The sequence below is a fragment of the Delphinus delphis genome, chromosome 6, assembly GCF_949987515.2.
Source record: "Delphinus delphis chromosome 6, mDelDel1.2, whole genome shotgun sequence".
Classification (NCBI taxonomy): domain Eukaryota; kingdom Metazoa; phylum Chordata; class Mammalia; order Artiodactyla; family Delphinidae; genus Delphinus; species Delphinus delphis.
The window spans coordinates 6,219,395-6,245,507 of NC_082688.1; the positions used below are offsets into that span (position 1 = coordinate 6,219,395).

Below are 26,113 nucleotides of genomic sequence, written 5' to 3' on the forward strand. Positions count from 1 at the left end.
CGAGCGGTGGGGAAACACCATGCGAGCGAACTCCTGTCGGTGTGAATGGCTGCCAGGGAAAAGTATGGTCCTGAAATTCAAAGCGGCGGTCGGCGCAGGGGAGCAACCTCAGGCCTCTGCAGAGCACCCGTAATAACAGGGGCCGGCTATGTTCAAAGGCGAGTGGTTGTCCTAAGAGCAGAGAGTGTGGTTGCTAATAAGTAATAAAAAAAATCGGGGGGGTTGGGGGGGAAGGTCCGGGCCTCCAAGTCCCGGCGGTCCCCCCTCCTCCCTCCGGGTCCTTCCGGACCCCCGGGCCACATGGGCGGGGCGGAGGGCCCCTAGGGGGAGGTGGGGCCGGGGCCGGGGGCGGGGCGCGCGCGTGCGCGAGCTGTCAGGCCGACCCCGCCCCCGGCGTGCAGTCCCGCCCCCTCCCGCCCCTCCCCCGCCCCTCCCGCCCCTCCCCCGCCCCTTGCTCTCCGGCTGTGGGGCGGGCGGGCTGGCGGGCGCTGCGGCGACCGCGGCTGCTGCTTCCTCGGGCCATTTTGCTGAGGAGCGAAGGGGAGGAGGAGCCGCCGAGGAGACTCAAGGCGAGGAGCGGCGAGCCGGAGGAGGCGGCGACCGCGCGGGCACGGGCTTTCCTCGATCGCGGGGATCTCGAGGGGCGAAGGGATCGCCTGGGAGGGGGACTGGAGAGCCGCGCCTGCCGCGCGGCGCGCCCCTTCCCGCCCCCTGCACCATGAGCTGGGGCACCGAGCTCTGGGTGAGTGAGGGGCTGGGCCCGCCGGGATGCTGGGGAAGGTGCCTGGCGCGCCTGGGCGCGGGGCGCGGGCCGGGCTGCCCGGGTGGAGGCGACCGCGCGCTGGTCGGGGTCCCGGCGGCCTGGGGGTAGGCGCTGGTACGGGAGCCTCTCGTCGGCCTTGGCTTGAGCAGGAGGTGCGAGCCAGATTCGCCCTTCGGAGGTGAGGGGCGCTGGGGTGGGTCCCCGGCGGCCCGAGCAGGGGGTTCGGATCAGGGTCCCCCCGCGGCCTGAGCCGGAGACGCGGGCGGGACTCCCTCTCCTCGGCGCCCCGAGGCCAGCGGTGTGTGTTGGGAAGAGCCTTAATCCCCCGGAGCGAGTAACCGACGCGTCGCGGGCCGACCCAATGGGGGCGTGGAGGCCCGGGGATTTTCAGGGCTGCGTTCGGTGTTCGGCGCCCAGACCCGAGGTCCTCGGCTGCTTTCTCTTCGTGGAGGTGCGGGAGGGTCGGGCGCTCCTCCGGGGGGCGGGGCGGCCCAGGCGGGGCCGGTCCCGGGTCTTGGGTTTTGGGGCGCAGGGGCGAGAACTGGTGTCTTCCTCCTAGTGGCGAGGACGTTTGCACTGCGGTGGTCTAGGGGTGCACTTGTGATTTTTTGAGGGGCAGCTCAGATCCTCGATTTGATGTGGGGACTGTGGCGTTTGGCCTGGAGAGGAAAGTAGTCGGAGTTAGAGGGAGATCTGGTGTTATCACCTTCAGGAAGAGGCATTCGCGGGGTAGATTTTATATTTTTTAACTGCTCAGAGGAAAGAGTCTAAACTGGGGTAGGGAGCGCCCCGCCGGGATTCTTAACCTGGGGCGCGGATGGATAAACAAGTAGCGTGCCGTCTGGAAGCTCCTCTCCCCGGACCAAGGCGACAGGAGGATGCCAAGGCGGTGCACAGGCCGTCCTCGGGGAGGAGAGGCAGAGGCTTGTGGACTGGAGCTTGTTTCCCTGCCTTCCTCTGGATTCCTGAGGCAATCACTAGGCAAGGGATGGGCAGAGCAGAGTCCAGAGGGAGGAGTAGATGAAATCTCAATTATCGCCCTGAAGTATTCTCAAGATGAGACGTTTCCCATGATGAACTCGAAAGTGCCTCCCATCGGAATCCCATTTGTAAAGGGCGTGGAGGAGAAAGCGTGGGGTGGTGGCTGCTCTCTGAGCTGAGGCGAGGAAATCTCACGTCAAAATAAAACAAGGTTAGAGCAGCTATAGAAACAGCGCATCCTCCCTTAATTTTTTTTTTTTGCTTTAATTGTTTTTACATAACCATTTCTTAGGCTCAGAAACAGCCACTGGTATTAAAACCAAAATCCTGAAGGCAATAGCTCCCTTACATGAAGATAACTCATTTTATAAACATCCTCTATCAAAAGGGACTCCAATTTTCGACTGATGTTTACAAATATTCATTTAAAAAATAAAGTAACACATGGTTTTAAGTATTTACACACGGCCAATTAGGCGGAATCTACCATTTTAAGTGTTGAATTTCTGTCTTCTTCTATTCCTTCTCCACTCCCTTTGGCTCTTTTTACCTTTTCTGGGATGAGGGGAACAAATCAGAAGTAATTTTTCATCAAGAGAATAGAAAATTTGGCACGATTTTTTTTTCACTTGTTCAAACTAGAGAAAGGAATTATTGGGGTGGGGGGAATACAATATATTTCTGAGTGAAATAGGCTGTAGTTAAAGGAACTGAACACAATGGTGGGCACTTCACGGTGATGTTGGTGAACGTTATAGAAGGTGATCCAGAAGGGGGGGGTAGCTAAGAGAAGAAAACCAGTTAAATAGCTACAATCACCTGTATTCTGTACACTTCTTTTTGGAGGTAGAGGGTGGGAAGGAAGGCAAAGACAGGAAGTTGTTAAAAATCAGTCGGAACTGGAATATATATGAATGAAAGGAAATCTTGGACTTGCTTCAGAAGAATTTGGGGTGGTAGTGGATGGGGATGTCAATGAAGGGAACGTGCTTGGGAGTTGGTCATTGTTGAAGCTGGGTGATGGGTACAGGAGGACTTGTGATACCATGCTTTCTACTGTCTATGCTTGAAATTTTCTACAGTGAAAATAATTGGAAAAGACTTTTAAGGAAGAAGGTGTGTAAACTAATTGAGAATTTTTTTCACTTGTGTTTAAGTTTATGAGGAAGAATGACTCATCCGTTGTCTCTATACAAGTATATGTCAGCGAAGAGTTAAAAAAAAGAAAAAGGCATTCCAGTAGAGTATTGCCCTTTGCCCTTGAGTGGCTTGGAGGTTAATAGAGGGAAAAGAATGATCACATAATTTGTGCTAAGAGAAGTGCAAAATCTGAGTTTAAATTCCAAGAAGTAGAAGGGGAACGAAATGTCTGTTTCCAGTTGCCTTGTTTTATTAATATTTGAGATTTTTAAAAAATTAGAATAATGAAGGATTCTGAAAAATAAACCTCCAGTTCTCTGGTGGTGAGAGACTCAGTGTTGTGTGGTGTGTTGGGCAGCAATGGGCAGCCTGGCAGGGCTGTGATTGAGGGTTTTCCTTGAACGGTGGCTGTGGGGATCATACACATAGGTAATGAGATAATGATGGGGCGCTCAGGCCTAACTTGGCAGAATGATGCTTCCATATGGAGAGAGAAGGAGCTCTGGTTCCGTAGCCACGAGTTCTTTGTAATAGGTGTTTGCAGCTTTCATAGACCTTCACAAATGCCATCAAGTTTCGCACACATTTTAGGATGCCAGCCAATGTGCATGCAGGCTTTTCAAAACGACAGGTTTCTAACATGCACTTTACATTAAAGGCCTGTTCTTAGCCACATCCTGCTTTGTAGACAGAGTAAAACCGTTCTCTTTTCTCCTTTTTTTTTTTTTTAACCTCTCCATAGGCATAAACTTTGATATCCTAGGACATTTTTGAGAAATCATGAAATGTCAGGAAGTTATCAGGCAATCATAAAAATGGACTCAAAACCCATAATTTGTAATAACTTTATTGGATTAGATTGTATTAAAATAGGGGCTTTCTATTTTACATCAGAAGTTATAACGAAGTATAAACGGCTGGTTTAAAGTGATTAGGGTAAAATTGTTTCTGTACCAAAATTAACCAAAATGCATTTACTCAAGACTTTGTTTAAAAAGTCATGTTAATGGGCTGAATAGTTTTCACTGACTTGTTGAAATTGTGACTGGTCATTCATTGGAGAAATGGCAAAGCAAGAATTTCTTACATTTGAATTTTTTTTTTTTTTTTGGTTTTGTACCTACATGTTAGAAAGAAGTGAGAAGTTACTGAAGTGTCAGCTCAACTTTTTGTAAGCTTGATCATTAATGTGAAGTAAGAAAAAGTCCATTGGAAATTTTAGCGTTCCTTATAACTGTTCTACTCTTTGTGGCTAAAAATTTACTCAGTGATAGAATCTACCTTTATCTCCTAGTGTCCTCTCTGCCATCTTTCTTTTGGTGCTAATAAGAAATGGAGTAGCCCAAAATAATAACAGCAAGAAAGCAAACAGAGAGACCCGAATAATACATATTGGTTAACATATTACTATGTTAAGCCACCTGTGTTGATTGTACTGAATTGTTTTTCTTAAACCTATGTTTTTAGGACAGTGTCAGGCATATAATGTGCATTCCACAATTTGTTGAATATAATGACATTGATTGTGGTGTGCACCTTTAAGAGGCAGCAGTGAAAGAGTTGTCTACCAACTGGACCAGGAACAATGCCTGCCTCACAGTCGGGAGTTCAAGAAATATTTATTGAGGGACTGGAGCAACTAAGGGACTGGACCAATTGAGGGACTGGAGCAACTAAGCCCGTGCGCCACAACTACTGAGCCTGCAAGCCACAACTACTGAGCCCGTGTGCCACAACTACTGAAGCCCGCCTGCCACAACTACTGAAGCCTATGCGCCTAGAGCCCATGCTCCGCAATAAGAAAAGCCACCGCAATGAGAAGCCCGTGCACCACAACAAAGAGTAGCCCCCACTCACTGCAGCTAGAGAAAGCCCACGGGCAGCAACGAAGACCCAGTGCAACCAAAAATAAAAATATATATTAAAAAAAAAGAAAGAAAGAAATATTTATTGAATAAATGAATGAATCCTTTTTTTCATTTTGTTTTAACATTTGCTGTTTTAAAGTAATGGGAGCGTAGTTTTAATGCCTTTCTGCACTTTGGCAGTTGTAAACATTTTTTAAAAAATAATTCTAGGCACCGTTTTTTTTTAAATAGACTATTTTTTAGAGCAGTTATAGTTTCACAGCAAAATTGAGCAGAAGGTCCAGAGATTTATGCTGCTTCCTCACAAATACACAGTCTAGATCTCTGTTTGGGGGGCAGGGGGCACACTGCACGGCCTGTGGGATCTTAGTTCAGAAGTGAGGAGTCGTAACCACTGGACCGCCAGGGAAGTCCCTCAAGACCTTTTTTTAAAATAATTTTTTAAATTAATTAATTAATCTATTTATTTTTGGCTGTGTTGGGTCTTCATTGCCCAGTTGCGGTGTGCGGGCTTCTCATTGCGGTGGCTTCTCTTGTTGCGGAGCGCGGGCTCTAGGCGTGCAGGCTTCACTAGTTGTGGCTCTCAGGCTTCAGTAGTTGTGTCCCGTGGGCTTTAGAGCACAGGCTCAGTAGTTGTGGCACACGGGCTTAGTTGCTCCACAGCATGTGGGATCTTCCTGGACCAGGGCTCGAGCCTGTGTCCCCTACATTAGCAGGCGGATTCTTAACCAGTGCGCCACCAGGGAAGCCCTAATGGACTGTTAATAGTTGCAGGATTTGGAGAATTAGTACCTCTTCTTACTGCCCAGTACTAAATGGAGTAGAGTACTAACAACAGTTCATAGCTCTTCTCCTGCTCCTTCTTCTTTAATCCTTCGGAGATTTCTGTTTGGGATAAACATGGCAAGACCAACAGGGGAGACATCACTCTTGGCACTTCGGTGAGCAGAGCAGAACTGCCTCAAAAAATAGACCAAATCAAGTTTAATTCTGTCGTCCCTGCCTCTCTATTAAAACAGGGTTTGCACAGTCTTTTCTGGTTAGTAGATTTTTTAAAATTAGTTTATTTTTTAATCTTTATTTTCTGTAATCGAAGTGTAGTTGATTTATAATGTTTCAGGGGCTTCCCTGGTGGCGCAGTGGTTGAGAGTCCGCCTGCCGATGCAGGGGACGCGGGTTCGTGCCCCGGTCTGGGAAGATCCCACATGCCGCGGAGCGGCTGGGCCCCGTGAGCCATGGCAGCTGAGCCTGCGCGTCCGGAGCCTGTGCTCCGCAGCGGGAGAGGCCACAACAGTGAGAGGCCCGCGTACCGCCAAAAAAAAAAAACAAACCCAAAAACAAACAAACAAAAAATAATGTTTCAGGTGTACAGCAAAGTGATTCAGTGATATATATATATTGTTTTTCACATTTTTTTCATTATAAGTTATTACAAGATATTGAATATAGTTCCCTGTGCTATACAGTAGGTCCTTCTTGTTTATCTTTTTTGCTGATATATAGTAGTTTGTATCTGCTAATCCCAAACTCCTAATTTATCCCTCCCCGCCCCCCCCTTTCCCTTTTGGTAACCAGAAGTTTGTCTTCTATGTCTGTGAGTCTGTTTTTGTTTGTCTTTATTTATTTATTGTGCCGTGCAGCTCGGGACATGCGTGATCTTCGTTCCCCGACCAGGGATTGAACCCGGGCCCACAGTATTGAAAGTACCAAGTCCTAACCACTGGACCACCAGGGAACCCCCAGTCTATTTCTGTTTTGTAAATAAGTTCATCTGTATCATTTTTTTAGATTCCACATGTAAGTGATATGATATTTGTCTCTCTGGTTAGTAGATATTAAACAAAACAGGGGTGGTCAGGCGATTCTATGGTTGGAAATTTACCCATCAGCTTGTTGCCTTCACTTTATACTTAGATATCATCCTGAACATTGCATTTTTGGTAGGTAAAACTGTGTGTCAAGCACGGTAAGGGGTTTTGTCTGTGCTTACCATGTGACCACATTAGAACTCTTGCTTTACATTGGTGCGACATGGAAAGTGCCTCTTTGAAGGACTATTCAAATATCACCCACTTCCTTGCTAAAGCTAATATTGTGTTTCCTGCAAGTATTACTCATACTTGTTTCATCAACACCACCCACATTTAAAAATAAGGCTTTATTTTGACACTTAAAAATTGCAAGCTACCAAGCATACACGTATGCCCTGGGAAATTAATTAGATTTTGGAATGTGGGTGTGAAGTCTTCTGGAATTAGTGTCTGTAATGCAATATTTGTTTCCTGATTTAGTAATACATAGTCATACTAGCTTGAGCCTGGTGATGTGTCTAGGTAAAAAAAATTAAAAAGTCATAAAGGGCCAAATATGTATATTGTATTAAAGAGTTAGTTGGGAATATAAAAGATTTTAATATTGATTCTTTTTTTTTTAATATTGATTCTTTTAACTCATAAGCCTCATCTGTAAAGTTTATGCTAAATTTATGTAACTCAGGACTTCCATGGTGGCGCAGTGGTTAAGAATCTGCTTATCAATGCAGGAGACACGGGTTTGAGCCCTGGTCCGGGAAGATCCCACATGCCATGGAGCAGCTAAGCCTGTGTGCCAAAACTACTGAGCCTGTGCTCTAGAGCCTGTGTGCCACAACTACTGAAACCCTTGTGCCTAGAGCCCGTGCTCCACAACAAGAGAAGCCACCGCAATGGGAAACCCATGCACAGCAATGAAGACCCAACACAGCCAAAAAAAAAAGAAAAAAAAAATTATGTAATTCTTTTTTTAATTTTAATTTTTTAAATTTATTTATTTTTATGCAGCAGGTTCTTATTAGTTATCTATTTTATACATATTAGTGTATATATGTCAATCCCAATCTCCCAATTCATCCCACCACCAGCCCCCCGCCTTCCCCCGCTTGGTGTCTATACATTTGTTCTCTACATCTGTGTCTCTATTTCTGCCTTGCAAACCGGTTCGTCTGTACCATTTTTCTAGATTCCACATATATGCGTTAATATACAATATTTGTTTTTCTCTTTCTGACTTACTTCATTCTGTATGACAGTCTCTAGGTCCATCCATGTCTCTACCAATGACCCAATTTCATTCCTTTTTATGGCTCAGTAATATTCCATTGTATATATGTACCACATCTTCTTTATCCATTCGTCTGTCGATGGGCTATGTAAATCTTAACAACTTCAATTGCTTAATACTAGCACTGTATTCATACCACCACTGCCAACAGCAAAATAGATGAAACTTCCAATTTCTTCCTGCAAAAGTTATTAAAACCTGTTCACATTTAAACTATAATATCACATTAGCTATATTGTGATTTCTTTTTAAAACTTTGAACACACCATTCTAATCATTGGCATGACGTTTTTAATAAGAATTATTTCTTAGGACTTCCCTGGTGGCACAGTGATTAAGAATCTGCCCTCCAGTGCAGGGGACATGGGTTCGATCCCTGGTCTGGGAAGATCCCACATGCTGTGGAGCAACTGAGCCCGTGCACCACAACTACTGAGTCTGCGTGACACAACTATGAAACCCGCGCACCCTAGAGCCCGTGCTCCGCAACAAGAGAAGCCACTGCAGTGAGAAGCCCACGCACCACAATGAAGAGTAGCCCCTGCTCGCCGCAACTAGAGAAAGCCCGCGCGCAGCAATGAAAACCCAATGCAGCCAAAAATAAATAAATAAGATAAATAGCAGACCGTACCCTAAAGGAGGCTGTCCGCTAACCAGCTGGGCAGGGAGTCCTTTCTGGAAGAAGGATCTGAGCGGCACATCTCTGCAATGGCCACATCCTCATTATCCCCTTTTACAAGAGAGGAAATTGAAGCACAGAACGGTAAAATAACTTATCAAGTTCACAGAGTAGAAAGCAGAGATTCAATCCCATGTCTGGGACTCTAGAGCTCTCCTTCTCGTCCTTTTTTTTTCAGTTAATACCATCAGAATGTATTTTTATTGTTTGCAGTTTTTATTATAGGAATATTCACACATACTTAGAATATGATGAACCCCTACGTACTCATCACCCAACTTCAATATTATCAATATCTTTGGCATTCTTGTTTCATCTTTTTGCCGCCACATGGTTTTTTAGAGCCCTCAGTCTCCCCCGCCACACACTGTAATAAATACTGTTCTGCCCCCTCCCTTTCTGAGGAATCATGCATAGAACCCAAATTCTCCCTCCATCTTTTAAAGTATGAAAACGGAAGAGAACCAACTTGTTAAGTGCTTGACACACCTTGATTGGGGTATTTAAATGCGTCCTTTCATAACCTAACAAGGACCCTGTGAGTTTATTTCCATTTTATAGACCAGACCCACCCAAACAGTGAATGCTAGTGCTAGAATTTAAATATTTTTTTCCCAACACTAAACAAATGTTGTTTTAAAAAAATTCGTCTTCTGTGTTAGTAGCTCGTAACCCCTCTTTTCCCCATTACTCATATTTCCCCTACCACTGACGGAGGTTTTGCTTTCTAAAACATTTCATGTTACTCACACCGAGAATCATTAAGAACCAATGACTCACAGTACCGTGCTGTAAACGCAACAGAAACTATTATGAATGAAGCATCTGTTCTAGCAGGTGTTTCATATATGTCTAGTGATTTCCCCCCATTCCTTTAAGTCCGGAGTTTTTTTTTCTTTTTAATTTAAATAAATTAATTTGTAAAGGTATTAAATAGTAAGAGTAATATCAATTTTCTGATTTGGGGGTCTAACAAAATTATGTCTTGGTGAAAAGTATTTTTAATGAAATTGAGACGAAACAAAGAGAATTAGATATTGACCACTTTGGGGGTGCTCTGGCTGTCCCATGCAGGGCTTCAAAGTTTTGGTTCTTGAGAAACAGGAAACTAAATATTTCCTTTCATATCAATAGCAAAAGAAAACTTGGCACCTTTACAGGAAGCTATTCCCCTCGTACTTCTATTTGCACAACCCAAACTGAGAGTGGGTTCCTGGAATGCATTAAAATACCCGACCGGTCCTTGGGAGAAATGGCGTGGGCCCACGCAGGTGGATGAGACAGCCTGGAAGGGCTAAGCCGGGGCCATATGGCTTGCCTCATCCAGCATTTATTAGTGTCCCGCAAGTCTTCATCTCTGCTCCTCCTTTTTCCCGATCTATAAAGTGGTGTGGTGATGCTTGCCTTCGGCTCCACAGAAAGCATAAAGATCAGTGCTTGTCTGTGAAGTGCTTTGAGACTGTTGGATGAGAGGTGATGGGGAAGTACTTAGGAGAGTCTAGGGGAGGGTTAAAGGAAAAAAAAAAATCCTGTTCCTTGAGAACAAATTGCAGAGCTCTCCTGCTGGAACTGGGACTTGTGAAAAATGAGCAATTCTAGTTTGCACAGTGCAGTCTGTCCTTTGATTTAAATTTCTGTTTTCATGTTAACCATAAAATAAAATAACTTAATAGTAGGAAAGTGCCTGGAAATCAGTGCTTTGGAAAGGAAATCTGGATTATAGGAGACTATGCATGTTTATCTCTTTTCTTTTTCCTTTTTTAAAAAATATAAAATGCACTGCAAAACTCTAACCATACTAATTTTTTAGCAATATACTTGGGTCTACTTAAGGGATAATTTAAATGTTATCCCTCAGAGGGAGATAGTTCTCTTTGACTATTAATACCATTAAAAAAAAAAAAAATCTACCGAAGTCACATTATTTCCCCCCAAATGCTGTATATTTGCTGCTTGAGACAGCTAATGAATTATTCTACATATCAGCTTAGTTTGAGATTGTTTTCTTCTTAGCAAAGAGAACCAAGAAGTTTTAAAATATTTGTGTTAGGACAGATATATATGGAAATGCCTGGCAATGGTTGTTTGGGCAAAGACATTTGTATTTCATGAGTGTGTATATGTATGTAAACTGTATTTTTCAGCATGACTGAATTTTTAAAAAAATTTTATTTTATTTATTTTATTTTTGGCTGCGTTGGGTCTTCATTGCTGCGCACGGGCTTCCTCTAGTTGCGGTGAGTCCTCACTCTTCATTGAGGTGTGCAGGCTTCTCATTGCGGTGCTTCTCTTGTTGTGGAGCACGGCCTCTAGGCACGTGGGCTTCAGTAGTTGTGGCACACGGGCTCAGTAGTTGTGGCTCACGGGGCTATTTGCTCCGCGGCATGTGGGATCCTCCCGGACCAGGGCTCGAACCACTGCGCCACCAGGGAAGCCCAGCATGACTGTATTTTTAAATTTAAAATTTACTTATCTTTGGTGGTGCAGTGGTTAAGAATCCGCCTGCCAATGCAGGAGACACGGGTTCGAGCCCTGGTCCGGGAAGATCCCACATGCCACGGAGCAACTAAGCCCGTGTGCCACAACTACTGAGACTGCGCTCCAGAGCCTGCGAGCCACAACTACTGAGCCCACGCGCCTAGAGCCCGTGCTCCGCAACAAAGAGAAGCCACCACAATGAGAAGCCCACACACCACAACGACGAGTAGCCCTAGCTCGCCACAACTAGAGAAAAGCCCAGGCACAGCAGCAAAGACCCAGTGCAGCCCAAAATAAATTAATAAATAAATAAATTTTTAAAAATAAAATAAAATTTACTTATTTTTAAAACTAGCAAAGCAATCTGTTTGCATTGTTCAATTTTCAAACAATACTAGAGTGTACATGAAAAGTCTCCCTATCATCTTAGGATAGATGTAATTTTTTGTTTTGTTTTGTTTTTTGGCTGCTCTGCTCAGCTTGTGGGATCTTATTAGTTCCCCGACCAGGAACTGAACCCCAGCCACGGCAGTGAAAGCATGGAGTCCTAACCACTGGACTGCAGGGAATTCCCAGGATACATGTAATTCTTAATTGCCATTACCGTTTTTGGCAGAGGGACAGGTGATGTTGGTGGCAAGTAATGTGACTTTAGTACCTAAAAGAAGAGACCAAAATTATAAAAATTGTATCAGACAAGAGAGATGAGAATGATTGAGATGTCCATATTTTTGTCCAAAGTATCTATTTATTCTTTGAGCATCTACTAAGTGCCCAGACATGGTTCTTGCCTACAAGTAGCTTATAGTCTAGTTGGGGGGGGGGCAGAAACATAGATAGGAAGTTGCAGTACAGTGTGACAAGGACTAAGGTAGGGTAACTACATGGAAACTTGTACACAGGAGTATAACTCAGTTGGGGAAGAAATGACATCTCTATGGTGTCCTGAAGGACTGATAAGTTACACAGGTGAAGGGAGGCGGTCAGGTTGGGAGGGTGATCTAGACAGTCTTTCTGGAGGACAGAGTAGATGCCATGTCCAAAGGCTTATAAGTGTAACAGGACACAGAGCTCCAGAATGAGCCGAGCACATGAAGAGGAGCCTGGAAAGGTAGACTGTAGCTGAAACCAGGTGACTATGGCTTTACCTTGAGGGCATACAAGGCACCCACGCTTGAACTGCTGAAAGCAGTTGCTATGGGGCTAGATTGTCAGTCTCCTTACTGCCGTGTGGAGAGGACTGGAAAGGAGGGAGATAGCTTCGGGCTAGACTAGGCTAATTGGCTAATTGGATTAATCCTGTGAGTTAGAGCAGAGAGTACCCCTCCACATTTTTATAAGGGTAGAATTGATGAAAATGAATTGCTAAGGAGTCTTGGATGCCGAGAGAAGACCTGGCAGTGTACATCGTGAGTGGTGAGCCAGGGCATCGGCAGGATGAGGTCAATTCACTGCTCTGGCTAGTGGGTTAAGTAGTAAGTATATCAGCCTCGGGTTTTTTTGGGTTTTTTTCTCCAGTTGGATGCAAAACCAAAACCTACAGTCACTTCTTTCTTTCTTGCCCTCTCTTTGTTTCTGCTCAGTACAACCTTGATAGGGCTACCAGTGTCTGTTCCTCAGCTCTTTTAAGCTAACAGAGTTGGTATTTTCAGTATGCCTTGGAGGTGACTCACATTAACCGAACTCCCAAGACTGATGCACAAACCAGAATGCAAGTTTCAAATTTATAATGAGAAGTATATCCATAAGGAGACTAGCTATTCATATTTGCTGAAGTGCACATTTTTTCCCTGAAGGCTAATCTATGTGGAAGGCTAAATTCTATACACAGTTACTTGGAGAGCATAAAATGAAAATCGAGTTGGAGGAATTTAATGGCTTGTGACACCAAGCTATGGAAGCCTGAGGCATCTATCTCTTCTAGAGGGATAGATCTACATTAAGGATAGAATAGAGTCTGTTTTTACAGATGCTATGTAGTGATTCCCTTTCCTTTTTTTTTTTTTTTTTCTGTACGCGGGCCTCTCACTGTTGTGGCCTCTCCCGCTGCGGAGCACAGGCTCCGGACGCACAGGCTCAGCGGCCATGTGGCTCACGGGCCCAGCCGCTCCGCAGCATAGTGGGATCCTCCCGGACCGGGGCACGAACCCATGTCCCCTGCATTGGCAGGCAGACTCTCAACCACTGTGCCACCAGGGAAGCCCTCCCTTTCCTTTTAATCTATCCTTTCTTTAGACAGACTACAGGGTATTCGGTTATACAGCTAGATAGACAGACAGACAGATAGTTTGGCTGCACTGGGTCTTCGTTGCTGCGGACAGGCTTTCTCTAGTTGAGGCGAGTGGGGGCTACTTTCCTTGCGGTGCGGAGCTTCTCACTGTGGTGGCTTCTCTTGTTGTGGAGCATGGGCTCTAGGTGCACAGGCTTCAGTAGTTGCGGCACACGGGCTCTGTAGTTGTGGCTCGCAGGCTCTAGAGTGCAGGCTCAGTAGTCGTGGTGCACGGACTTCGTTGCTCTGCTGGCATGTGGGATCTTCTCAGACCAGGGATCAAACCCGTGTCCCCTGCAGGCGGATTCTTAACCACTGCGCCACCAGGGAGGTCCCTTTGGTTATGTTTAGACCTTCTAAATTCTAATCTCTATTCCATCTTGCATCCCTGAGATTCCATCCAACATTTCCCAAACTGGCAAGAATGAGCATCAATAAATTTAAAAGCTCTCCTCGGTAATTCTGATGTGGCTTAGGTAGCATGATTTAACACTGAGATTCCTATGCATACATTCTCAGCTTTTGCTCATTTTTATTCTTCACAAAAAATTTAAAATCTAGCAATATTTTGGAGCTACTTTCTTACCCTGTCAACCACTTACAAGCATAATCGTTCTAAGGTACCCTTTATTCCTTTATCCCTTCATTCCTTGGTTCTCTTCTTGTGATTTACTCAGGGACCCAGATAAGTCATAATTCATTCAACAATATTATTGACCACCTGCTATATGCCAGGCATATTTCCCTTTGCTCTAGGCGAAGGGAAAATGGCAGTAAACCACAGAAAAAAAAAATTTTGCCTTAATATATGTGATCTAAAGGCAAGTATAAGGGTATAGCTAATGTATCCAATAATGATAAATGCTGTGGAGAAAAATAAGGCTTTGAGAGACTGAAAACAGTAGGATTAGGGTTGATGGGGAAAAGAACAGAATTTTAGTGCTGGACATTTTGCAAGATGCCTATTAGCTATCTAAGTATCTTGTATCTAGTAGCTGGTTAAATGTATGCATCTGGAGCTCCGGGAACAGATCCAAGCTGTTTGGGTCTGTTTGGATCTGATTACCCAATGTAAGTAGGAAAAGCTAGAATTATAATGGTAAAGTTCTAAGCTCTTGCCATAGTTATATTCCTGCAAGCACTCTTATTTAACTTTAGAACTCTGTCACTTGGAAAAACTGTCATAATATGTTGCCCTTTTGGACAGTGGCTGTGCTCCCTGTTTGCTGAACTGTTTGCCTTACTGAGAATCATGATGGGAAACTTGGTTTAGGTTAGGAGGGGCATAGACTATTAAGAGTTGATTGGTTTTGTAAATTGTGATATGAGCATAATCAACAGATCCTGAAGCTTCGAGAGGTGTAGAAATAACACTAATGTACCAACTTGTAAATGAAAAAATAAAAATAAATGGCCACTGATGGGTAGTGAGTTTTGGGTAATAATTAGAAATTAATGTCACACATGCATCATTTTAATAGGTTTTTGCAGATGGTCTAAGATTTTCAATTTTACTTCTTTGAAAGCTGCCTATTTGCTTTGGAGATGATTAGCAAATGTTTAGAATTATTCAGTTTACACTGCGTTGACTTAGATCTCTGTCGTACCTGATATATTGCTTACTTTTCCTCTTTACATTTCTCGGAGATAGTTTAAAATCGGCAATACTAGATCACCAAATTGACCTGATTTTGGGGGGAGCTCTACTTCATATGTGTGACAGATTCTGTTTTGCAAGGATGGCCACAGCAGTATCTCCAATTCCACGTGCTCTTCTAGTGTGACGTTGAGACTCCTCCCACTGAGGGGAAGGGGAGGGCTTACATCCCTTCCCCTTGATCCTAGGCAAATCTCTGTGACTTCCTTGACGGGTAGAATATGGTGAAATGGTGCCATATGATGCCATGTGATCCTTTCTGAAGCAGGATCATAAATATGCCATGCACTTTTGCCTTGCTCTTTTGGGATGCTTCCGCTTAGAACTCAAGCACCATATTGTTAGGAAGCCCAAGCAGCCCACATAGAGAATCCATGTGGAGAAGTCAACTGTAGGGGTTCCAGCTGACAACCCAATTGAGGTTTCGCCGAACAGATGTAATCAGCGGCCAGCCTGAGTGAAGGGTGTCCAGATGATCGTACCCCCTCGTAATCAAGTCCCCACAGCCTTCAAGCCTTTCCAGCTGGGGCCCCAGCCACGGAGGAGCAGAGACAAATTGTCCCTGTCAAATCGCTGACCTATAATTAAATGGTTCTGTCCAGCTGAGTTTTGGGGCTGATTTCTTATACAATAACAACCAGAACAATATCTTTGGATGTCAGATTAGGTAATACTACTACTATCCTTGTTTAGTTATTTAAGAATAGGGCTACCATGTGTCCTTTTCTTAAAAATAAAATCAAATCACTTTCTCTCTGAAGAAATCCCTTCAAATAAGAAATTGAAAAGTTGGGGAACATTCAAGAAGTATCTATGTTTACTTTCTCTGAAGATGATGGAATAGGAAAGTGAGAAGCTCTGACATGAAGACTTATAGGAGAAAGTAAACTCCTCAAACTAAGTTTGTCCTAAGGTTCTTGTCACAAGATTGTACACTTTGACTATGATGATGCTGTGTCATTCTTTACAAAATCTCAAGAATTTCTACATTATTGTCATAGCCATTGACCCACAGAAGAGGACATTTCATTGCCCATCCTTTTTGTAAGAAATAGTTTTTCTAGTTTTTTCCCCCTAAAATTCATCTTCTCTCCTTTGAAATGTAAGCCATGCTGATCCACTAAAGAAGTGTTTTTTAAGAAATATCAAATAAAACACAATGATTTCTGTAGCTTTAGTTGTGAAATAGAATCAATATTCTGGAGGCAGAGAATCTGTCAGACTAAAGCTAAGCATACGGGTCTCATTGTCTCTCTGCTACTAACTCTGTCTTCACTCTCTGAGTGGAACACTTGGGCTGCTAGTCTCTAATGGCTGCTTATTTTTTAATTCTTTTGTTTTATTCTTAGAAGATTTCTACAGTTTAGTCAGTGCCATATTGTTCAAGAGCATGGGTTTGGATGCCGACTGCTTGGTTCATAGTCTGATGAACCTAGCTGAGTAATTTGGGACAAGTCATCTAACCTCAGTTCCTTCATCTGTAAAATGGGGATAATAATAGTGCCTGCTTTATGGGATTATTGAGAACATTAAATGAGTTAATGAATACTTAGAGCACTAAATGTCCGACCCAATAAGCTTTATGAGCATTGGCTATTGTTACTCACCTTCGTATGTTGCTGGTTGTGGTGATATTTGGGTTCACGTCTTGGGTTCCATGTTGAGAAGAAACTGAATGAATACTTCTTTGTTGGGGGTTTTGTAGACATGACCAGTGAATTGGGTGTAAATTAGACTGCATGACCTCAAGTCTCTTCAACTCAAGTGTTCTAGGGTAATCCGAGTTCCAGGATCAACTGACACTGGAAGTGGTTGTCCCAGGAGTACTGATTCATAATACACGGAGACTACATCAAGGTCAATTATGGTAGAGTAACTACTTCCAGGGCTAGAAACTCTATTTAGAAATTTTATGTATAGTTCCCACACTGTAGCCCAAAGAAATGCCAATAATGTTAATAGGAGGTTTGTAGAAGTTTCAACAATTCAAAAAGTGACACAGAAATAGAATCATTAGGCACATTCCTTAAGTTGTCAGGCACTCAGTACATGGATTGAATGTCTTGGGTATGACACTATAAGCAGAAATATCAGGGACTGTTTTGCTGAACAAAAGCTTTTTGGCTGAGAAACCTGAAAGGCTTGATGTTTAATTTATTTTGTCACTTTGGTAGATCAGTAGGTAAATAAGGTAGATAAATAAGACCATTCCAGAAAAACTTTAGGCATGTGCTTCATTTCTAGATAAAAATATTCAGGCACCTGATGGAAATGAAATGCAGGTTGATGACTTCTTTCTTTACTTTCTGGATTATTTTTGGATTATGAAGTGCTGGTAATTGAGAAAGTGGAAGGAAAAGCTAATTAGATGAGAAGGAAACCCTCAGCTAGATGAAAGACATTGGAAAGAGTTGGCTGGGATAAAGAATGTTTCTGATAATTTCAAGCAGATCTATACATTCTTTGATTATGACCAAAGAAGAAGAAGATTAAAAACTTTAATCAATTGCAGAGTCAGTTGCAGAATTTCTATCAGCAGTGCTCAGTTAGGTGTTACCCATGTCTGGTAGTCTGTAAAAAGATCTGTTTGTTTACAAATAAATCGTGTGTGTTTGAGGTATAGACCACACTCAGGTCACCTGCTTGGAGTGTGGGGCTGGCTGTTAAATGATTGCAAATGTAGGCCAAGCTGAAGATTATACTTAACTTGGTTTTTCAATGTGGCAGAGACTAGAGTATCTCAAAGGGAGATTAAAGGATTTTCTACACTATTTGCTTGGTCATCTTTGAATTGTGGGCCCGTCCTAGGGACCAGGCAATCTCATATGGGATGAAAATAAAGAAAGAAAGGGAGAAAAGAGAGACTAGCTAGGGGGAATGTAAGATTTGCTGATGTCAATAGAAGGTTGAGCTCAGAGAAACTGAGTAAATGCTAAATGCCCAGATTTAAAAAGATGACCCATCCTTTGGATCCTGTAGGCAACTCCAAGGGGTACTGTGGGGAGAACATGTAGGAACCTGGGTTACCTCCTATGCAGTGGGTGAGGGGCGGACCTGAGCCCAAACCTAAGGAGGCCTTTACCATCTTAGAGTAAAAGCTGAATTTAGACAGTCCTTTACCTTGTCTGCCTACCCGGTACCCCTAGACACTCTCTTCCAGCCACATCTGCCTTTTCAGTCCATCCTGCGCACCAGCCTGCTTCTCCCCCAGGGCTCTGTACTGCTTTGTCCCAGCTTTGCCCTCCACAAGGAATACCCTTGCGCGGGGTAGCTTCGTGCCCCTTCACCTCCTCCCGCCAACCCTACTTGTGTGTCGTTTTGTCCCCGTAATATACTTCACGCATTTCCACGCTTAAATGAACTCTGAGAGCTCAGCCATGAGAGAAGACTCTGTTAAAGCAGCCAAACTGGGGAGAAGTCATGATTTCAAAAGCACGATTTCTTTCTTATTTACGTCTTGAATTTATTTATGTATTTGAATAGACCATATACCTCTTTTCCTCCCTGGGGGCAACCACTGCTACCAATTTTTTGTGAATTCTTCCAGAGAGCTATCAAGCATTTATAAACAGATGCCCCTCCCCCCATACAAATGTTAGTATACTATTCGCACTTTTTTTTAACCTTACTTTTATCGCTTATAATATCTTGGTGTTTTGTTTTGTTTTGTTTTCCTTAGCTGCCTCATTCTTCTTCTTTTTTCCCCCTTTTTTCCTTTTTTTTAAAAAAATTCAAGTATAGTTGATTTACAATGTTGTGTTAGTTTCAGGGGTACAGCAAAGTGATGTAGTTATACATATATGTATATAATATATATTTTTTCAGATTCTTTTCCCTTATAGGTTATTACAAAATATTGAGTATAATTTCCCGTGCTATACATGCCTCATTCTTCTTTTTTTTTTTTTTTTCCTCATTCTTCTTAATGTAACTTAATTCTTGTTTAATAAATAAAATTCTATCCTATGGATATATTGAAATTTGCTATGGTCACTAAATTGTCTTCAATACATTTTCCTATTAAACATAGTACAGATTAATAGTCTTATATGTGTTATTTTACATCCGTGTAAGTATATTTGGAGGATAAATACCAAGAACTTAGATAAGTATCACCAAACCACCCTCCAAAGAGGGTCTAACAATTGTGCTCTCACCAGCCACGTATTAAGAGTTTTCCTTAACTGTGTGTAATCAAACGTTTTGATATCCACTCAACAATCGAGTGCTGTTAATTTTATGTTATGTGAATTTCACCTCAATTTAAAAGAAAAAAAGATAAAAAAACAGACTGGTACTGGGCATATTTGTTATCTCTAAGACGGCAAACAGCTCATCTGGGAAGCTCCTTGGTCTTTAAAATCCATTGTAAACACCGTATAAAACAATTGAGTTAGGCTTCTCAGAAGGGTTCTAGAAATGTTTTCCAAATAATTAAAGGATTGCTGTGTCATGTTTGAAGTCTCCTTAGTGACTAAGAACTCTTGTTGCAAAAAAGGTTCTAAGGGTATATTAGGTGCTATTTAAAAATACACCCACAACATCAGACTGAACTCAAAAAATTAACTGGTAACTGTTCTCTCTGCAAAATTAATTTTTCACCAAATCAGTTGTTAAGCTATCTACCCAAACCAGTATTTAGTGGCTTTCAGTTAAATTGGCTAATGATAGTGTTCTGAAGTAGAAGAGAATAGAACTGAGAGTGAGCTGTCAAGGTTGACTTTTTCACACCTTACTGTAATTGCATCATGGGACCGAAAATAACTATTTGGTTCTCTCTTTTTCTAAAGCCACTATAGCTAGATTGACCGTAAACATCATTCAGTTTACCTGTGTTATAACTCACTTCCACAAACATGCATTGTGCAAGGCACCGAGCGAGGTGCCGAGGGGGTGGGTATGAAAAGACCTGACAGCTGTCCTTAAGTTGAATAGGTATGAGATATCTAGAAATTGCTATCATAATTTTTCAACACCTAAAAACCCATCTGTTCTGAATGACCAGTTTTATGCTAGGTCAGAAGCACTTTGGAAAAGTAGCCGGCAATTTGAGATTATTTTGGAGAAGTCTTTTTTTTTTTTAAACAGAGGTGGGAATCTATGGGAATCTATTTAACAGTGATTTTAATTCATCTCAGTAACAGAGGATGTTAGAACTAACTCTGGCTGTATGCTGACACCCACGATCTACAGGGGCCAGTGGGTTTTATATTCTCTGTTGTTCCTGCAGTGGGAATGAAGGGCTGAAGGCTGCCTGCCACTTGAGAAAATGGCAGCTTTTCAAAGTTCTGGAGTGCTAACCTCCCTTGAATCTGTTAAGGCATTCAGAGCAGAGTACAAGAAACTTAAGGTTTGAATTGGACTCTATCTCTGCTGAGTTGGCATAGCATAGTAATGCTGTCTTCCTATTGGTAATTTTTGGTGTTGTTACTAAATTCTTAGTACCCTTTGGTTTTATGTTGACGTGAGGTAGTTTGTGTTACAGAAACAGTCGTTTTAAAGTTATTATTGCACTAATAGTCTCAAATAGACAACACCTAGTAAACGAAAAAGGGGGAAAAATGCCTAACACAACAAAAGTTAGAGGGCATTTCTAAAGTACCCCCGATTAAATGAGAAAATCTGTGTTCATGTATGTTGCTGATGTGAAAATAAGCACATATGACATTGTCTCCTAGGCAGAATCACTGCTGTTCGTGGCATGTGTGTCATGCTAGGGTTTTGACAGCCAACGGGGATTTCCCCTTTAGTATCCACATGGAGAAATATGATTAAAACATAGTTCTGTTGCCTAAATGGCAAATCATCAGAACAGCTTTATAAGGGACTTGTAGTAGTTACTTTCAAGTTCTGTAGACTTTTTTGTTTTGTTTTTAATCTAGTGGGGTCCTGTTAAAATAGTTCAGTGTTTATAGAGATAAAATCAGCATTGTGCATTTGACCACTTGAAAAATTTGAGGTTCCTTCCTGGCCAGCCATCATTCAGAAAACCAAAACAAACAACAAAACAAGCAGGGATGGTATTGTTTATTTCTTTCCAGTTAATTACTGTCAGATTTGAATTTGTGTGGCAGTTTGGGCTCCAGATGGCGCAGTCATAATGATCTCTTTTGGAACTTTACTCATTGATTTTAGTAAACATCAGAGCAAATTACAAAATTGGTATTCCAAAATATTTTCTTAAATCACTCCATGGGTGTATCTTTCATCCAAAATCACTGTTAAACTCATAAAGACTTTTTATGAAACCAGTGCAATCTGATTGTTAGTTCAATCCAAAAAATCAGCTTGGCTGGTGTATGTTGGCTTTTGTCTGGGGAAAAATATGATGATTTGATTGTCTTTTTTTTTTTTTTTTTTTTTTTTTTTTTTTGCGGTACGCGGGCCTCTCACCGCTGCGGCCTCTCCCGTTGCGGAGCACAGGCTCCGGACGCGCAGGCTCAGCGGCCACGGCTCACGGCCCCAGCCGCTCCACGGCACGTGGGATCCTCCCGGACCGGGGCACGAACCCGCGTCCCCTGCATCGGCAGGCGGACCCTCAACCACTGCGCCACCAGGGAAGCCCTTGATTGTCTTTTTTAATGTATTATTTTACTATTTCTAGCTAGCAAAAGATGATTCTTACTTGCTTGAAATAAAGTCCGTACTTCAGATTTTCAGGGGGCAGAATTTTCAGAGTTAGTAGAAATTCTTCTGGTACAATTCAGCTACATTATATTCTTCTTTACCTGAGCTTTATTGAAATATAATTGATATATAACATTGTATATGTTTAAGATGTACAACTTGTTGATTTGATACACATATATTACAGAGTGATTACCACCTTAGTGTTACCTAACACCTCCATCCTGTCGCATAATTACCATCTCTTTTTTTGTGGTGAGAACATTTAAGATCTACTCTCTTAGCGACTTTTAAGTATATAATATAGCATTATTAACTATAATCACCATGCTGTACATTAGAACTTGTTCATCTTCTAACTGGAAGGTTGTACCCTTTCACCAACATCTTCCCATTTCCATATTCTCTCCTGGTGCTTGTTAACCACCATTCTACTCTCTGTTTCTCTGGGTTTGACTTTCTTAGATTCCACATATAAGTGATACCATACAGAATTTGTCTTTCTCTGTCTGACTTCTTTCACTTAGCATAATACCCTCCAAGTCTATCCATGTGTCACAAATGGTGGTGTTTCCTTCTTTCTCTTGATGAATAGTATTCCATTGTTTATGTAGACCACATTTCTTTATTCATATATTCTTATTTTACTAAGTGGTAACTGTATATAAAAGTGGACTCTTTTGACTGCATTTGAAATAATCCAGGTATTCTCTATATGCTATATGGCAGGTCTAAAAACAAAATTTTGAGATAGTGAAAATTGCAGTGAACCTTAGTAATTCTTTTGTTTTTTCTTTCTACAATAATTTTTAATTAGCCATGAATGTGATGCCATTTAAATCTTCTCAAAACCAGAAGTATGTTTCTAAGTTTAAGAAATTTCTCACTAACACTGGTTCTTTTGATATTATTAAAATAGTACTTTTGGGGCTTCCCTGGTGGCGCAGTGGTTGAGAGTCCGCCTGCTGATGCAGGGGACACGGGTTTGTGCCCCGGCCCGGGAAGATCCCACATGCGGCGGAGCGGCTGGGCCCGTGAGCCATGGCCGCTGAGCCTGCGCGTCCGGAGCCTGTGCTCCGCAACGGGAGAGGCCCGCGTACCGCCAAAAAAAAAAAAAGTACTTTTGCCAAGATATTCATTCTGTTATGTCCTGCGGGAATACAGGGGTGAGCACCCAGAGGGTGTCTGCCCTCATAGAGCTTACTAATTAAATAACTTCCCAGGTAGATGTGGATTTATACTCTGATCAATGTCGCAAGCGAAAGGTACATAATATTATGAGACTATGACTGGGGAGCCAGCTAAGTCCAGGTAATTTCAAGAGGCTTCCCTGGAGAAGTAAATATTGTCTTGCTAGTTTATGCTATCTTTACAAATACTGCCTGAAAAAAGAAATTGCACAGCATTCTTACAATTTGCCCCACCTTAAATTATTCATAATTCTTAAAGGCGCCATGTCCGTTTTTGTTCATTAGAATTTCTTTTTTATTTTAGTTTATTTTTGTTTATTATTTTTTTTAGAATTTCTTATAAATGCCTAATAGTGCTGAGAGAACCATCCAAGAGAAAGTTTTCTTAATTTGAGGAAATCCTGACTTTTCTGTGCAGTGGGCTTTTTAAATAATACTGTCATTCTTTTGTTATCCATGTCACTTTTTAAAATAAAGAAATAAAGAGAACAACTCCAGAACAAAAAAGAATGTTTTTGGAAGGGAAAATATCAGTCAGACCGGCACACTGATGTTTATAGCTTTCTTCATAATTGCCAAAACTCAGAAACAACTGTGATGTCTTTCAGTAGGTGAATGGTGAAGCAAACTGGTACATCCAGACAATGGAATATTATTCAGCAATAAAGAGAAATGAATTATCAAGTCACAGAAAGACATGGAGGAACTTTTTAAAAAAAATCTTTTAATTGAAGTATAGTTGATTTACAAAATTGTGTAAGTTTCAGGTGTACAGCACAGGGATTCAGTTATACATATCCCATATATATATATCCTTTTTCAGATTCTTTTCTCTTATAGGTTATTATATAATATTGAGTATAGTTCCCTGTGCTATAAAGTAGGTCCTTGTAAGACATGGAGAAACTTTAAATGCACATTGCTAAGTGAAAGAGCCGGTCTGAAAAAGCTACCCACTGTCTGATTCCAACTGTATTACATTCTGGAAAAGGCAAAACTATGCAGATAGTAAAAAAATCACAGGTTGCCAGGGTTTAGGATGGAGGGAGGGATGAATAGGTGGAGCATAGGGGGTTCTTTGGACAGTGAAACGATTCTGTATGATACTGTAATGGTGGATACGTGCCATTATTCATTTGGCGAAACCCGTAAAATGTACAATACCAAGAGTGAACCCTAATGTAAACTATGGACTTTAGTTAATAATAATGTATCAATATTGGCTAATGATTCATAGCAAGTGTACCACACTGATGCAAGATATTAATAATAGCAGAAACTGGGATGGGGAGAGCAGTATATGGGAACTCTGTACATTCTGCCCAATTTTCCTGTAAACCTGAAACTGCTGGGGAAAAAAAAGTCTATTAATTAAAAAGTAAAAAAAAAAATCAGTGCAGTAAACCAAGATCATTAAATAACCTATTAACCTATTAGCTCTTGTGAAGGAAAAAAATTGTCAATTTTTATTTTAAACTTAAAAGCATCTGCATTAGTTCTTTCCTTTCCTTTTCTTTAAATTAATTTTTATTGGAGTATGGTTGCTTTACAATGTTGTTCCTTTCTTTTAAAAAGACACTTTCCGCCCCCAGAGGCTAATGTTTTAATTTAAAAAAATTTATTTATTTATTTATTTTCGGCTATGTTGGGTCTTTGTTGCCGCGCGTGGGCTTTCTCACTAGTTGCAGCGAGAGGGGGCTACTCTTCGTTGTGGTGCGCTGGCTTCTCATTGTGGAGACTTCTCTTGTTGTGGAGCACAGGCTCTAGGAGCATGGGCTTCAGTAGTTGTGGCATGCGGGCTCAGTAGTTGTGGCACACGGGTTTAGTTGTTGTGGCTCATGGGCTTAGTTGCTCCACGGCATGTGGGATCTTCCCAGACCACGGATCAAACCTGTGTCCCCTGCATTGGCAGGCAGATTCTTAACCACTGCACCACCAGGGAAGTCCCCTAATGTTTTATTGATGTATGATTTCATAGAATAAGATGTTTCTGAAGATTCCATTTTTTAAAAAAATTATTGAAGTATAGTTGGTTTACAATGTTGTGTTAATTTCTGCTGTACAGAAAAGTGATTCAGTTTTATATATGTATGTACATATATATGTATATACGTACATATATACATACATGTATATGTACATATATATATATTCTTTTTCATACTCTTTTCCATTATGGTTTATCACAGTATACTGAATATAGTTCCCTGTGCTATGCAGTAGGATCTTGTTGTTTATCCATCTTACATATAGTAGTTTGCATCTGCTAGTCCCGAACTCCCAATCCACCCCTCCCCCACCTCCCTACCCCTTGGCAACCACAAGTCTGTTCTCTATGTCTGTGAGTCTGTTTCTATTTCGTAGATAAGTTCAGTTGTGTCATATTTTAGATTCCACACATAAGTGATATTATATGGTATTTGTCTTTCTCTTTCTGACTGACTTCAATTAGTGTGATAATCTCTAGGTCCATCCGCGTTGCTGCAAATGGCGTTATTTCATTCTTTTTTATGGCTGAATGGTATTCCATCGTATATATGTATCACGTCTTCTTTATCCATTCATCGGTCGATGGATGACCATGCAGATTAACTTGAGTTGTTAACATCTTCTGCACCTTTGTGTTTGCATAATTCTTTGAAGAATTCCTGAAATATGGGCACTTCCCACTGAATTAGAGGCTTCCTATGGTCCTACCCCAAATCCCTGGAACACTGGGATTTCTGCTCTTAGATTCAGGATTACGGTCATAACCACTAGCAATGTTGGATTCCTTACTAGCTCACACTGTGAGTAACCCATGTGCAGAAAGTGGGAATGGAATCTAGTGTTAAAGATAGTTTTACCTAGTCTTTTAATTTTTTATTTTAATTTTTTATTTTTTGGCCACACTACTTGGCATGCAGTATCTTAGTTCCCTGACCGGGGATCGAACCCGTGCCCCCTGCAGTGGAAGCATGGATTCTTAACCACTGGATGGCCAGGGAAGTCCCTTACCTGTCTTTTAGGGCACAGAATTTAACCATTTGACCTGTGTTATGATATCGCTATGATGTTTAATTTGTCAGTAAGCTATTATTTAGCTACTTAATTACTTGGTGCCAATTCTCAGCACTTTACTCCATATTCACTCATTTTATGTCCCAACCACTTTACCAGGTTGGTACTTTTTTTCCACACTGCCTCATTTTCGCTTTTCAGATCTCATGAGCATTATCTCGCTTGTGAAACCTAAACACAGATCCCTACGTACAAGAGAGTCTGAGAAATGTAGTTTTTAGCCTTCTAGTCTTTTTTTTTTTTTTTTTTTTTTGCGGTACGCGGGCCTCTCACTGCCGTGGCCTCTCCTATTGCGGAGCACA

The 26,113-nt window shown here is 41.9% G+C and overlaps 1 protein-coding gene across 5 annotated transcripts in view; it reads left to right on the top strand.

The window, feature by feature from the left end:
- The first annotated feature begins 482 nt into the window (after nucleotides 1-482).
- FNBP1 (formin binding protein 1) overlaps nucleotides 483-26,113 on the top strand; it is a 140,588-nt gene continuing 114,957 nt past the window's right edge. For all 5 annotated transcript variants that reach the window (XM_060013975.1, XM_060013974.1, XM_060013978.1 and 2 more), the window contains exon 1: nucleotides 483-742. In XM_060013975.1, the coding sequence (XP_059869958.1) occupies nucleotides 719-742 (24 nt within the window). In that variant the 5' untranslated portion in view covers nucleotides 483-718. The remainder of the gene's footprint in view (nucleotides 743-26,113) is intronic.